General features: G+C 37.6%; 1 protein-coding gene across 1 annotated transcript in view; it reads right to left on the bottom strand.

Moving 5' to 3' along the window:
- LOC136245590 (UTP--glucose-1-phosphate uridylyltransferase-like) overlaps nucleotides 1-15385 on the bottom strand; it is a 50191-nt gene extending 34806 nt beyond the window's left edge. The window contains exons 1-8 of the mRNA XM_066037094.1: nucleotides 15232-15385; nucleotides 14980-15176; nucleotides 14568-14701; nucleotides 14431-14513; nucleotides 2281-2349; nucleotides 2189-2214; nucleotides 2038-2134; nucleotides 1855-1933 (exon numbers count right to left, since the gene is read on the bottom strand). Of these exons, the coding sequence (XP_065893166.1) occupies nucleotides 1855-1933; nucleotides 2038-2134; nucleotides 2189-2214; nucleotides 2281-2349; nucleotides 14431-14513; nucleotides 14568-14701; nucleotides 14980-15176; nucleotides 15232-15312 (766 nt within the window). The 5' untranslated portion in view covers nucleotides 15313-15385. The remainder of the gene's footprint in view (nucleotides 1-1854; nucleotides 1934-2037; nucleotides 2135-2188; nucleotides 2215-2280; nucleotides 2350-14430; nucleotides 14514-14567; nucleotides 14702-14979; nucleotides 15177-15231) is intronic.
- Nucleotides 15386-15994: the final 609 nt, after the last annotated feature.

Genomic DNA, 15994 nt, shown 5'->3' with positions numbered 1-15994 from the left:
CCTCAAAATGGAGGCAGACCACGATTGGAGTCCAGACACGAGATTACAGGGCTGTGCTGGCTCCTTAGTGGCTGATATGTAGCAAAATCAGCAGAGAACACGTCTGGCCAACATTATAAGGCTATCCACCAGTAAACCACTGACTCTTGCCAAGCCAGGTCCTTCACAAGGCCTGAAACCGCCATTTGAGCACTCCACACCACCCAGAAAAGACGTGTGTAAAAACCAGCCTCGTGTAGTTTGAGTAGTGCTGAGGGTCAAAACTTGTAGTACGATAGTGTAGCTATCCACTGGTGGTGTTAGTTTGATTTTGCCTGATGTGCGATTTGGATCGGTTCTGTAAAATTTGGTCACAAATTACCCCTACTGACAAGTGTTAACATAACCTCAAAGAATGTGTTAATATGTGATTGTAATAACTGTCATTGCAAGACAGGATGTTGATGGTCACTTTGGTACCACCCTAAACCTTCCAGCAGGCTTGTTGAGTTGCATTATGTCTGCCAATATACAAACAAACCAATTAACCTGTTACTGCCAATTACTGGTAGGCAATTAACCAGTGACAAAAATTTTGTAGGTGTACAGCACTAATAAACATTCAGTGATAAAAGTTTTGTGGCTAAATATTGCTAATTACATTATACTTTGTAATATTCAATTGCTTTATACTAGGTGACAAAAACATAATCTTTGATCTCTACACCATTCCATAATTATGGTGGCAGACAACACAGGAATGATGGGAATTGGTGATATATTCATATAATGCATTCATATATGAAAACTGGTTACATGCCATGTACATTATGGACACACTGTGGTATAGCATAGTAAATTTGCAGTGTTGGAACCAGTTATGAAAGAGAGGTTCCACTCTGACTGACATGGTAAGCTACAGTACAGCTATCTAGTTGATGTGACAGAAAAAAAAAATCTCTTTTCAGCAATATTGTATTGTTGCATATTACCTGTAAATCAATTACAGAAGCTTTAAAGAATTATAAAACCAAACAATAGAATCATTACTTTAAGACATGCTTAACACATTAGGACTGGGCATACAAATATAGGGCATGTGGGCAGATGATATTTTTGCCTACTTATTCAAATTTCCATCACTCATAACTATTTATACTGGTAATGCAATCTTCAGCTCTTAGTAAGCATTTAATAGGCTTTATGATGCAAGCTACAGAATGCAAATATCCTGTTCCAATACTGAGTTATGGGCTGTAGTGTGACAGGGTGTAGTTTGTGCCAACATCCCCTGTTTTTGCAGGCTCGGCATATTGGGGGTTGTTTTGCAGGTGATTTAGCAAAACAATATTAAGTAAAATGTGTGCTTTAGCTACCAAAGCATACAATATAATTATACTATAATATAAACATTATCTTAAGTGATACATTAATTTTGGATGCACTAATCAATAGTGGTAGAAAAGGTTCATCCTGTTCATGAAACCTCAGAACGCCCTTGGGTCCACCACTGGTTCAATGTATATAATAATTTATGTGACTGTATCTGTGAAAGGGATCTTATAGCCTTTCCAAAGTTCCAAGTTTGATGACTAATAACTCATCATGTGTTTAACCTATCATCTTACAATTGCCTCCAGAAATAGTGCTATGGCAAGAGTGGAAAGTGACCAAATTTCAGGCTGGTACCATATTACAAGTCAAGGTATGGATTGCTATGTACATGCATTTGGAAAGGCTATAAGATCCCTTTTCACAGATCCAGTCATATTATAGTGCAATGTGTTAATAAGGACTCTTGATAATCAGGACGCAGTCTTTTGGTCAGTCCCACACAGGTTTCACCATATTAACAACCATTCATACAGTACGTACCAAGGACTTGAGAGAAGTTGCTGACTGCAGCACCAGCAGCTGTTTCTAGCAAGATGGTAATACCATGTTTATCTGCAGGCTACAGTACATATTATTAAGCTAGCATAAGACAGCAAACAGAAATACATGTACAGTAGTTATAACCATTCTGTCTTTAATATACAACATTGACAGCTAACATACCAAATTATTGACTATCACCTCCATGGTCAGTTTATTTTTGTCAAGCTTAGGTTTCAGAGCTTTGAGATTTACCCAAAGGTTGTTAGTATTAAATAGCCTAAGAAGTTTATTTCCACATTATTTTAATAACACATAAATAAATATCACTTACTTAAACCTTGAATGGAAATCAGCAACCTTTAAATTTGATAAAATGCACGTATATAATTAAATGTACTTCAGGGATATTAATACTCTACAAACCTTATCTGCGGGAACTTGACTCAGCTCCAACAGTCGTGATTTGCCACCATATTTAACCAATGCTCCACCCTTACAAGAAACAATATTAATCATATTAAGCATTTTATATCCAAACCAAGTTTTTTTTTTTGAAGTTTAGTATTAAGTCACACGGTAGTGCATCATGTAGCCCAAGAAAGTAGCACACCACTGAAGTGTGTTATTGACAGGAAAAACAATAACACTATTTAGATTATGGCATCCATAGTATGCTTTGAAGTTTAGTCGTTAATTAGGTATTTAAATCCAATAGATACCCATAGGTAGGTATCTACGTAAACTGGTTAGATACCTGTGACAAAATCATTTGTCATGCATGTCATGTGCTTTGCTGTATTCCAGTCACAACAGCCATCAGAAATCATCTCCAGAGTGTAAGAGAGCATTGATGGATCATAAAGATGACAGTATTCATCTAGGAAGCCTACCAGTGAATAAGTTTAGCACTAATCAGGAAAACGCCATTACGGCAGTGACCAGAGCCATACGAGCCATAATCTAAATTGGTTATCTCCCAAATCCACGTATCTTAGCTATTTTCCCTTGGTGGTTATTGTGCCATTCCTGAGGTCTCTAAAATAGCGAAGATACCTGGATTTGGGTGATAGCGTATACTTTCACATTTTCACACATACAAAGCTCTGTGCTGCCACTATTAAATGAGATGATGTTTAATATGACAATACCCTCTACCTTTAGTAGTCCCCATACCAACATTCAGTACTATCACTTCAAACATTCTTGAAATACAAGACTTCAAAAATCAGTTTAACTTCTCCATTTTTTTTTCTTTTTACTCAGCTAACGTTAATAGTAAACCCCTTATCATTTGGCTTTGAAATTAAGTACAGATGATGAAGTTTAAAGGCAAATATTAGTACTAAATAGATTAAGCTACATATTCTTGGACAACTTTTATGGGAGGATGCTGTAACTCAGCAAATCTTGTATACAGGCTGCTATATTTCATGCTGTAGAAATGTAAGGTTTCAACCAACTTGCTACTACAATATAAGGTTGATGGTTAGAAGCACATACCAATGAATTACAACAAAACAAAATGGCTAACGATTCAATATAATTATTATTCTGGTATGGTGACTATAATAATATCTTTACACTAACATTCAAAAACTCACTACTACTACTATATACTTGGGCTTCTTTAAACCAGGAGCATGCCCACAGCCAGCCAAACGGCCGGCTGCGCTTGGTTTACTGAAATTTTTTTTGTAAAAAATGTGTGTACCCACCTATGTTTGTTTGTCTGTATGCACCAACGTAAGTAAAAACGTTGAAAATGATAAAAAGCAGCCAGCACATAAGAAATGAAAGCTAAATTAAGTCTATATTAAACTTCCACACACATAAACTTTGCTCTGAGGTGGTTTCTTCTCGGCGGTCTGAAATACTGGTACGGCGACTCTTCATATACTTCTTGAATGGTCTTCCCTTTTAGATTTATAGACATTTAACAACACTGAAGGCCTCTTAGGCTACCAGAGGTAGCGTATCCTTTGGGTTAAAAGGGGGGTATAACCCGTTCTTATGCGAATGAAGATGAAGGGCTTTCTCTAAACAATTCGTTGTAAAAAAAACGATAAACACACACTATAAAACAGTTGAGAAGATATTCTATGCATAATTTGCATATTAAAGTGGTTTGTTATTGTTATGCTTCCTTAGCAGTGCATAGCAACATTATTACCGAATTGCAAAATATGCAGTGGATATTCATCTGGCAGCCGGACGCTATTTCTGTTTGATATCTGTCCGGCAGTGTCACCCATAACTCAGGTATCAAACACACTAGTTGCATGAAGGTAAGTTTTTGGGTGAGTTTGAGGTGAGCTAGGGTTGGAGCAAGTGAAGTGAGCATCCTGGAGAAGCCAGGCCAACCCTAGCCCACCTAGAACTCACTCAAAAATTACCTTCATACAGACAGTGAAAGTCATCATTGAGCTTAACAGGCAAATGTCATGTTAGTGTTAGGATAGGGTCGGTTTCAGCTTTGGATTCTTTTTCACTGGGTATTCATCCTATATAGGTTTCTTCTTGAATGGCATATATAAGGTAGAAACTAAGAGAGATGGGTAGCTGGGAGCCACGTAGCACAGTGGTTACAATCCTTGGCTCACACACTGGAGGTACCAGGTTTGATTCCAGGTCAGGGCATGATTTTTGCTCTTTTTTTGTTTGGGGACCCTTTTTTGTCTAAGTTATTTTATTCACATGACTTTTGGACAGATATCCACTGCCTACAAAATAATCCTCAAATTATGAAATATGCTAAATTACAGTATTTACAAATCAAGACACACAGTAGTGTGTCATGTGGCCCAAGAAGCCGGTGCACAACACCCGTGGGTATATTGACAAGAAAATACAATTTTTGCATCCCCGTAGCTCTGTGCTGCCTTGATAAAACAAGACGATATTTGCTGTGGACACGCCCATGAACTTCAGCACTCCACTTTCAAAAGTTGAGCGAGATTGCTTCAAGCGTTCCTGAGATATGCAATTTTAAAATTGGCTTAGTGTCTTTGTTTTTTTCTTCTGCTTCTTATTTTTCTTCCTCTTTTCGCACACTTACAAAAACTGTCATAAAACATGAACACATTATCCGATTCCTTGAAATTTGGCACACAGAAGGGGGTATATAGGCGCATCTTGATACCAAGTTTGGCTGGAATACAGTAAACAGTCTAGGAGTTATTAGCGATTCTTCACAAAAAATAACACCAATATATTGTCACGCCTACATGGTAAACCACTGATGGGAAGAAGCTGAAGATTGGTGCGTGTATAGGTTAACTATTGAACCTCAAACCTTTTGTGATTTGACACAATCGAACTAAAAACTACAAAGATACAGCAAAAAGACCAACAGTATGTAGGAATTACACAATCGAGATTAGCTAATAAAAAACGACCACTTGCCACGCATACCGGAAAAATCGCTTGGAGTAATGCTTTGAAAATCGCTGTACAGATGGAGTAATCATCTTAGAAAGGCTCTTCAATGATGTAGAAGTAACATACTTAAAGCCACAGAGGTATAACATAAAATCCAACTTAGTGTAGGAAGTGCAAGATCGAGATACTATAATAGAGTAGTCACCCTGAAGGGAGATCAGATAGAAAGAAGTAACCCGTATAGAAATCAGGTACAAACAAATAACCCAGTAGAAATATGTGTTGGAAACAAACCACCATGTAGAGAGATCAGTTAGGAACAAGCAAGAGTTCATAATAATCAGTTGTGCATAAGGACTGTGGGATGTTAAGGAACTTCTAACTGTTTTTTAGTTAATAATATTATTGTATGTATATTGTATTGTAGGTTTTTTGTTTGTCTTTCCAGGGATCCAGCTCCCTGTGTTTCAGCTAGCTGTGTACCCCTGAGTCAAGGCCCCATTTCCTTCCTTGTACATATGTATGTATGTATGTTGTCTTAATAAAACAAGACATTTTCTCTCTATAGGAAGGGAGAGTATCTAATGCTGTATTGCCCTTTCAAAATGCACTGTGTTATAGTGTTGCATCATATTCCAAATACTTTGGGATAATTCAGTAAACTCCAGCACAAGGCTTCACCACTAAAGACCCGTTGATAGACATTGATATATCAAAAGGAAGACCTGCAATCGCTTAAAATGCTTACTATTATGCACTGCACTTGTTCATATAGCCTGTTACAAGCCACAGGCGCTCTGCTATGAAACATTCAAAATGGCGGCTCCAAGAGGAGGCGAGTGCGAATGGAGTGTTTGTCAGTAGTGGCAATTGCCTCATGTTATTGTCTTTTCACCATATGGATGGAGTATTTAACCCTGCAGTGAGTTCCCTGCCACACGTCTTGCTAACACTGGCGTACTTGAGGTGATACAACAATGCAATAATGTCTTCAGTGATGCTGAAACTTTGCTAGGTACTGTAGGTTGTACTTGATGTAAAGAGGTTAATATCACATCTCTTAAAATGCTCTTGTAGATGAGCTGGTAGTGTGCTTACTAGGTGTTAAAAAGTTCTTGCAGAAGAGAAAATTGTGTTGTACAGTATGTTTAGTGCCATTTACTCCATAGTTAAGCCATGAGGATGTACCAGTCAGGAATATTGATTTTTAGTACATTCTATTTTTAATTCAGTGCCTGCTAGACTGTGTTGTCAGATATATAAGCAAATGTATTTGGTTTTAGCTACCGATGTTCCAGGTTTGTTGCATATGTGTTTAATTTAAGGTTAAGTTTAGTGCCTTCTTATTCTTTTACCAGTCTCACTTAATCTTGTGCCATCATGCTGACATCCATAAAATTTGAATACTGTGCAAGCTGTGTGGAACAACCCCAACTCCTTATATACAGTCACTGGTAAACCATGAACCACATTCAAGCAATCCATTACAAAAGTTGAAAGCTACAACACAAGCTCATACACAGTCACCGGCAAACCGTGAACCGTATTCCAGCCTGTTACAAACTTTGTTGCACCATGGTATATGCATAATGATTAATGAAAGCCACAACATGTACGCAAACTCCATGGTACATTAATGGAAATAAATAAGTTCCACCTGACTGACAATTATCACGTGACTTACTGTATTTATGGGAAATCTCTTGAAAAGTCCCTGTACAGTAACATCTCAAGCAAAAATCAAACACACGTGATACATGATTTGTAATATTATTATTGATGGCAGTCCATGTCTTGAGAGGGAAGGATGAATAAAATAAATTAAGCATTTCTTCAACAGTGCACAAACACAAAAAACTTCATACAGCAGTACACAAATGATTGAAAGCTTGTGTACTGCAGCCATGACTAAAATGATTACGTGACCTATTAGGGTAAATCTCTTGGAAAGTCCCTGTAACACCTCAAGTGAACACATGTGATACACGGTTTATATTAATTATTGATGGTAGTCCATATCTTGAGAGGGAGGTATGAATGATAAACAATAGTCATATAACTGTTGGATTGGTGAAGCATAAAAACTTCAATTTAAAACTATAATATGTACACCGCTTGCCCAGAATTCGAATGGATAATAAAAAGTCAAGAACTCAGCCCCTCGTGGAGGTTCAGTGACAAAAAGAGGAGTGGAGGTTCAGTAACCAAAGGAGGAGTGAAGAAAGATTAAGCTAATAGCTATGTAAAGTGCCACATTGCCTCACACTGATTAACTGCGTGTATGCAATTTCTTTTTAGAATGTCAGAAGTCTGCACTGACTAGTGCAAATTCACTGAGACCAAGCTGAAAACTTCTGATGATACCAACTTGAGTAGCAGCAGCAAATACCAGTATTATCCGGCTAGGAATTATCTCATGGATGGATTTTCGACAAAGTGTACTCGTACAGACCAAATACTTTAACTATTGTGTCAATATAGAAGTCTCAGAACTGTAGGTGGAAGAAGTAAGCTTAATGTACATGATGCTTGTACAAAAAATACTAATTCACTTTGCATACTGGTCTACCTAACTAGAAGCCTGTCTAATCAGGACGCTGTTTACTAAGGTCACTGCTGGGCCAATTTGTAAATCCTCATTTGTGTAAAAAGTGACATAGATTTTGGGTGTGTTGTATTTAATGCCTGCCTGTCAGTTCTTACAGGTAATAGGTTTATAGTATGCAGTAGCAGTTGGATGTGGTCATGGTACAAACATAACTGGGATCTCATGAATTTCAGGTCAGTTTACACACAGAGGAATTGTATTATCTTGTGTATTCTTTTTATAGTTCTCAATTGTCAACTGTACCTGTATCGACTGTAATGATATCAAGGGTGTAGTGAATTTCCAGGTCAGTCTATATACATACTAAGGAATATAGTTGTTTATTATTACTGTATCAGTGGTACTGTTATGATGGCACCAAACTAATACCTCGGTCAGTTTACATGTCGTGCTTATAAAGATATTTTCCTGTATCCAGATTTTATGCGTAATGTATTTAATGCTCACTTGTTGATTTTTGTAGGCCAATTGTGTTTTCAGATGTCCAAGCAAGTGTCTTTAGTGTTGCGACCAATGTTCCAGGTTAGTTACACATGTGTTTAATTTTAGGTAAAGTTCAGTTACATGCCTGCTTGTTCCTTTACAGGTCTCACTTAATCCTGCGTCATCATGCAGACATCCAAAAATCATCACCGGTGTTAAACTATTTTTAGTAATGTCTAGATGTTGATGTTGATTAAAGTTGTGTTATGTGTTGTAATAGCATGCATTGTCGTATGTTTACCATCAGGCAAGAAATTTTCATGGATTTCGTGGCCATCTTATCCATGAAATTTGACTATTGTGCAAGTTGTGTGGAACAACCCCCACTCATGTACACAGTCACCGGCAAACCACGAAACACGTTCCAGCTATCTGTTACAAAACTTGAAAGCCACAACAGAAGCTAATACACAGCAAATCACATTCCATTACATAATTTTGTTATGCCATGGTGTGTGCATAATGATTAATAAAAGTCATAACACAAGCTCCATGGTGCACACTACATAGAAGTGATAGTTGGTAAACCCTAAAGGCTTGTTGTCTTTTGTATTTACCTTACCTTTGTGGTTAATCTATTAAAAGCTAAATAGAGATTATGCCTAAAACACCTTCCCTAGTGACATCATTCTTCACACCTTGTTTATAAGGCATCTGGTGATTATAAATACTCTTGACACCTTGTTTATAAAACACCTGGCAATTATAAATGCTTGCATGAGGTGTGGCACTAATTGGAATCTAAAAATGTTCTGCTTAAAATGTCATCCCTAGGGAACTTACAGTTCAACATGCTGTCACAACTTTTTTATCAGACATTAGAGTTTGTGTCGATGTCATGTCTTTAAAAGTTATTGTATGGATTAGAGGTTTGGTTGAAGAAAACACATGCATGGCAAACAAGAATTAGATAATACAGGTGTACCGATATGGTTTTTTTTTTGCTGTTGCAGATATCCGATATTAAAAGTAGCCGATACCGATATAACCGATCCGATATCTTTTATTTTGTATGGATCCGATATCTGTATTTACTTTATTTTGTATGTTTAATATGACAGTGAAACAATTAAATAAGGTACACTCACACTGTTATATTATAGTTACTGCCTGCTGTAAGTATAGTCATTCCCAACTAATGTAAAGTTGTACTTAATCATCAATAGTGACTCAGCTAATTCTGGCTGTAGCCAAGACTGCTTCTCATCGTATATCTCACCAGCACCAGAGAAAAGACGCTCTGAATGAACACTTGTTGCTGGAGAGGGAAGATATCTCCGTGACACCTTTGCTAATATTGGATAATGTTTATAATTATCTTGCCACCACTTGAAGAGGTTGCCTTTCTTAAAATCTAGCAAGGGGGCAGAAAGGAACTGGTCAACTTCAGACTCACTAGGTTCTATGTCTTCACCAGTGGGTGTGGCTTGACATGCAGACTGATTGGACTCTTGTATGATTTCTGACAAACAACCCCAAAGCTTGCTGCTACTACTTTCTTCTTCTGAAGCTAATTGTTTTGCTGCAGGTTTATATACTTCAATCTCCTCTTTACCATGTAAATATTCTTTCAGTAGCAACCTCTTGCTGAATTAATGTGTTGATCCACTGCTAAAAAACTTATCTTTATATCTTGAGTCTAACAATGTAGCAAGTAGAATGAAAATCTTTGTCTTCAGTATCAACAAACCTTGAATGCAGTTAATCTAGCATTTTGCTTTTCATGGCACAAACACCAATATATTCAGCCTCTTTTTCTAATACCTTAGTTAAGGCTCTTACAAGTGGTATAACTTGGGATATTGATGCAGCTTCTGCAGAAATAATTCTTGTTATTTCTTCAATAAGTGACAAGATATCGAATAACTTTGGAACCAATATCCAGTTGTGAAGCAGTAAGCACAGGTATTGACCCATCAACACCATATGCAGCAATTGCCATTTTTTATTCAACAATTGACTGAATCATGTAGTTCCAATGAGCTGGCTCATCTTGCTTCAGTTGATGTTCAGGCAACCCACGGCTCTTCTGAATCTCTTTAAACTTTCCATATGCCAATGTAGACCTCTTAAAGTGGCCTACGATGCATTGACAAATTGCAAGCAAATCATTGAGCCAGCACACCATCCTTGACTACAAGCTGGAGGCTATGAGTAAAATACCCATAACTTGGAATGGTGGCACCTCACATTGCTTTTTCCATGTTTGCAGCATTGTCACGTAATACTAAGTGTACACTGCTTTTTTCAATGTCCCACTCTGAAAGTATGGAAGTAAATTTTGCACAAATTGCACTTCCAGTATGTGAACCTTCCAACTCCTTCACACACAACACTGCAGATACTTTTGTGAAATCTTGCTCAACCCAATGAGCCGTCAGACTCAACAGGGAATGTGTAGCAACATTCGTACTCCACCCATCTGTAGTATAAAGCTGTGGTATTCTATACCAGTAGCATGTAGCTTCTTCATCAATTCTGCTTTGATCCCCATTTCAATTTTTCTTAGTACAGTTTCAGTAACATATTTTCTGCTAGGAACTTTATGCCTAGGCTCTATGCACCAACAAATCGTAAAAAACCTACATCTTCTACAACAGACGGGTTGACAATCCATAGCGATCAATTTGCCTAATTTCTTGTTGATCACTTTTAAATTAGCTATGGGATCATTGATGTCCCATGGCTTAATGTGATCTTGAATCCCTTGCAGTGTCAGCTGATGCAAGGCTGTGAAACCTCCTGACTCCACCCTCTCCCTCCTTACATCTTGTCTTTGACTTTACTTCTTGTCTTTAATTTTACAGAATTTCTGATACACAAGTGGGTGATTAACTCTCAGGTGGCTAACGAAATTTGAAGCAGTAAATGCCTTGCTGTTGTTTCCACCTCATGATACTGCCTCTGAACATTCCTCGCATTCCACATTTTTTTTTGTTTTGGCACACACTAAAAAATTCCCACACTGGTGATCTCCACACAGCCTTAAGTCTTGGCTTAAGAGCAACAGGCGTTGAAAGCGGCAAAGTCACAGCAGTTGCACTAGCTAGCGGTTCTTCAGCACCATTAGTCATGGTGACAGTTTCATCTGAGAAGGAAACGGCTGTTGAGGTGGCAGTAACTATATCCAACAATAACGACGATGGTTCTAGTGTTGGACTTAAAGGAGAGCCACACGAAGACAAAGACATTTCAGTTCACATTAAAAAATGTGGCGAACAGCATTAATAGGAATAATTATCAATACGCATAAGCAAATATCGGTACAACGTAAACAACTGTACCAATTACCTATATTGCAAAAATTCCATATCGGCAGCCGATATATCGACCGAGCCAATAATCAGTACACCCCTATTAGATAATGTCAGTGATAGGCCTGAGCTTATTATGCTTTTGAAATTTCCTATTATGCTTTGACAATGCTCCAAAATTTCCCTTATTATGCTCCAATTATACCCAGTTGTGTCCCATTATGCTCCAAATGTGCTCATATAAAATTGTGTCTTGACTGCTCTATTAGAGTACTTAAAGCATCTGTGAATGTTCTATTAGGATATTTCAACAAGCGGTGATTGTTCTATTAGAGTACATCGACCTTTAACTAATTCGTGACCCAGTCTGAGAAAACCGGTCTTATCGCCCATGTCAGCAGATTCGATTTTTCACCCAGGACACAAAGCAATGTGAATAAACTATCTAATTCCACAATCAAAATCAGCTAGACTTGAGTGGTCTGGTTTTGCTGGCTACTTTTCCCAAGCCCAGTGGTGATCCGTATGTGTGGTGTGGGGCCTTATTGGAGCTCTGGTCAGCCTGGGAATGACTGTATGTGGCTGTACAGCTCTGTGGAGCTGAATAAGTACCTCTGCTGTGAATTTCCTTTCATTTTAGCCAGTTTTGAGACATCAATGGCCCAAAACTTGGCCAAATTCATCCCTTGGCTTCCTTTTCAATTTTTGAACACCATCTTGCCCGCCTTCCAGGGCCCCCGACTCCCACCCAATTTGCAATTTGCCTGATACAGTCAACCTTGGTTTAAAAACTATCTAAAATGGTGGGAAACTTAGTTGTTGGCTACTTGCACAGTGGATGCTCTGGAAGGTAAGAAATTGGTGTAAAACGTGTGAAATTTGGTGTACATAGCTTCAACCATTGGTGAGCTACAACACACTAAATACTTAAAACCGGCATTTCTCGATACCTTTAAATAGGCGATAAGCTTGGTTTTCCCAGACTGGGTCACATTTGTGACCGCATTTGTGAAAAGGGGTCTTCCACACATATCCAATTCTATGAACTTGGAAGGTCATAACTTTCTATTAAAGACAGATACAAAGCCAAAATTTCCTCCATCCATTAACCTATAGTGGTGCTCACTACTGACACAATTTCAAGTCAATAACTTTATCCTATCTCAAGTTATGGAATGTGAAAGTTCATAAACTGCATGTGTGTGGAAGACCCCTTTTCGCAAATCCGGTCACATTTTTTCTTCACAACATAGCTGTAAATCTAATTTTTGCCATTTTTAACACTATCCAATTCTGCATCATGAAAAATAGGCAGTTTCAGCTTCTCTGATAACCAATGCACAAATATTGTGCCTATTATGCTGACATCATGCTCAATGCTTTTGGCTACCTATTATGCCCCAAATTATGCTGGCATAATCAGCGCTGGCCTAGTCAGTGCTAAGTGGACTGCAAAAACATGGCTATGTTGGCTGGTATAACATGGTGGTAGGTGCAACATATGGTAGTGAAATATGTATAAATACTCATGTACTATTTTTATTTTAGCAAGGCCTACTTTTTATTTTAATGAGGTCACAATAAAATTATGATGAAGACTCCTAAAGAATTTTTTGTCATGCAACAAAATACAAACCTATTGATAGATGCTGCATAATCCAGCGCTAATATTGTGAAACCAACCCTACACATAAATAACTCACAGTAGTGGCCGCATGTCTTTTGTATGGGCGTGTGCTTCGTAGTATCAAGGTCGTGAGACTCGATACCATGAGTCTTGATAATTTAGTCTATACTTGCTGTGCAATCGATCTTCCATTGTAACTAATTTATATGGCTGTAACTCCAAAAGTTATTGAAAAACAAGGCTGAGAATATGCCAGAACATATTATATTTTACTATGTAAATTATAAATAATTATTAATATTCACTAATAAAAAATTACAAAATGCACTATTTATTGCAGATCCGGTTACAATTATTTCTTATGAAAAATTTTCATTTTCCTCCTATAGAGGCTGTATATTAATGAATGCAATACAATACTATAGACACTGACTTTTAGTTATTAACTTGTTTCACTACTTTTTTTTTATCCCTAATCCAACTTGAAATTCCTAGTACTTTCATACAACTATACTTTATATGTGACCCAGTCTGGGAAACTGGTCTTATTGCCTATTTAAAAGTATGGAGAAATGCCGGTTTAAATATTTAGTGTGCTGTAATTTGCCAATAGTTTAAGCTGTGTGTACTACATTTTCACATTTTACACCAGTTCTTTACCTTCCAAAGCATTTACTGTGTAAGCAGCCAATAGCTAAGTTTCCTGCCATTTTAGACAGTTTTCAAACGAGGTTAACTGAATCAGACAAGCTCTAAAATGGGAGGGAAGTGGGGCCAGGAAGGAGGGCTAGAGATTTTTTTAATAGAAAAGGAAGGCATAGGGATGCCATTCAGGTCTTAAAACTGGCTTAGAAGTAAGGAAATTCCCAGCACAGGTCTTCATTCAACACCACAGAGCTATACGGCCACACACACAACCATCCCGATGCTAACCAGTGCTTCATTAAGGCCCCAAACCACACATACAATCGTCACTGGGCTTGTGAAAAAGCAGCCAGCTAAAGCAAACTGCTCAATTCTAGCTGATTTTGATTGTGTAAATAGATAGTTTATTCATGTAGCTTTGTGTTCTTGGTTAAAAATCGAATCTGCAGACATGGGTGATAAGATTGGTTTTCCCAGATCCAGTCACACACACACACACACACACACATGCATGCACGCACGCACGCACACACACACACACACACACACACACATATATGTATATATACCATACATACTCTAACATCCGATTTTGTTTTATTAGTGAGTTCCATTATAAACTGAGGAGAGTTCTCCATTTCAGCCAGTGCAGTGAGAATTCCTATATTTGTACAAGTGTTCACTAATTGTGGTGCTATTTATGGAACTGACAAACCTAAATCCACAATAGCACCAAGGTTGTCTATGTTGGAAATGAACATAAACTCCTTTCCTTCCTTCATAAATTTATTAAGCATTCCAGATCTTAACAGTGATTTGTACACATCTCCATGTCCAGGTGAATACCACCTGCAATACACCAGAAAGTAACATATGTGACTGGATTTGTGAAAGGGGACTTCCATACACATCTGATTCTATGAACTTGGTAGACCATAACTTAGCATTCAAGTAATTACCACACATAAACCTGAAATTCTCTCCATCCATTAAGCTATGTTGGTGCTTACTACTGACTAAATTTCAAAAAAAGTCAATGCCTTTCCAACCTGAAGTTATGAATCATCAAGTTGGAAAAAATGGGTGTGTGTGGAAGACCCCTTAGCATCAACAAAAGATATACTTACTCTTCATCAGGGCTATTTCCTGATGTAGGAATTGGTCGTAAAGTTTCTCGACTCAACCTTGGAAATTTACTCTGGTTAAACATAAACAAACATACTTCATTTTTATAACGCTTCTCTATTTCCTCTATATCAGCATGAGTGTTGAATGAGTTCATCAGAAGTAAAGGAATATCGCATCTATGCTTATTGTTCAAATACTGCATGAAGCAGTCAATAAACATCAATAATTTATAGATTAACAATTATACTAACTTTTATTTGCCTAACAGTTACATCCAAAAATGTTTCATCATTTTGAACCCCCAAATTGCTCTTTGGTCCTTGTAAGCCCATACTACTTCGGCCTCCATTAAGTTTAACAACTATAAGCTTTTTTAGATGCTCTTTGTTGGACTCTTTTAAGGCGTTCAGTTCATGTACCTAGAATTAAAAGAAAAACAAATTATAATATTAATTTCACTGTTTTCATTAATACAGCAGCATCATTTAGCAGTATAGTATAGTATAGTAGCACAAAACAATAAGGATTAGAAAGGTTGGCATCTTTCCACTTTCCCATGCATTTGAGAAAAAGTTCTATGCTAAAAGTGATCATTGACTATGTACCTAAGAAACCAGGTCTGTATTAAACTTCTGCAAAAGGAAGCTCTAAGCTGTATTTGTGGTCTGGTATATGGGTGTTATGGGTTTCTGAAGGCACTCTGTATTCCTTCCCCAACTGGCTGTGCAGGCAATAAATGACTGCAGCATAGCTGGTATCATAGGCTAAAAGGTAGATTATTCAAAGGCATGACAGAGGTCTCCATGCATGGTCTTGAATCTATTATGAAATACACGATGTCCACTACTACTTCGTATAGTAACGTAAGCACTCTTAATTTTTTGCATCTAAGCATGGTGTTAATATGGAAAATGAGCCCATCGATATGTTTTCAATGCATTCAGGAGATGACAACCAGAAGATAAAAGGAAAGGAAAAGGTGCAGAGAGCACACACTCATCGGAATACCAAAAT

Source organism: Dysidea avara, chromosome 2 (genome assembly GCF_963678975.1).
Source record: "Dysidea avara chromosome 2, odDysAvar1.4, whole genome shotgun sequence".
NCBI classification, from domain to species: Eukaryota; Metazoa; Porifera; class Demospongiae; order Dictyoceratida; family Dysideidae; genus Dysidea; species Dysidea avara.
Note: the sequence above shows the minus strand (reverse complement) of the source record. Positions and strands in the feature narration are given on the sequence as shown.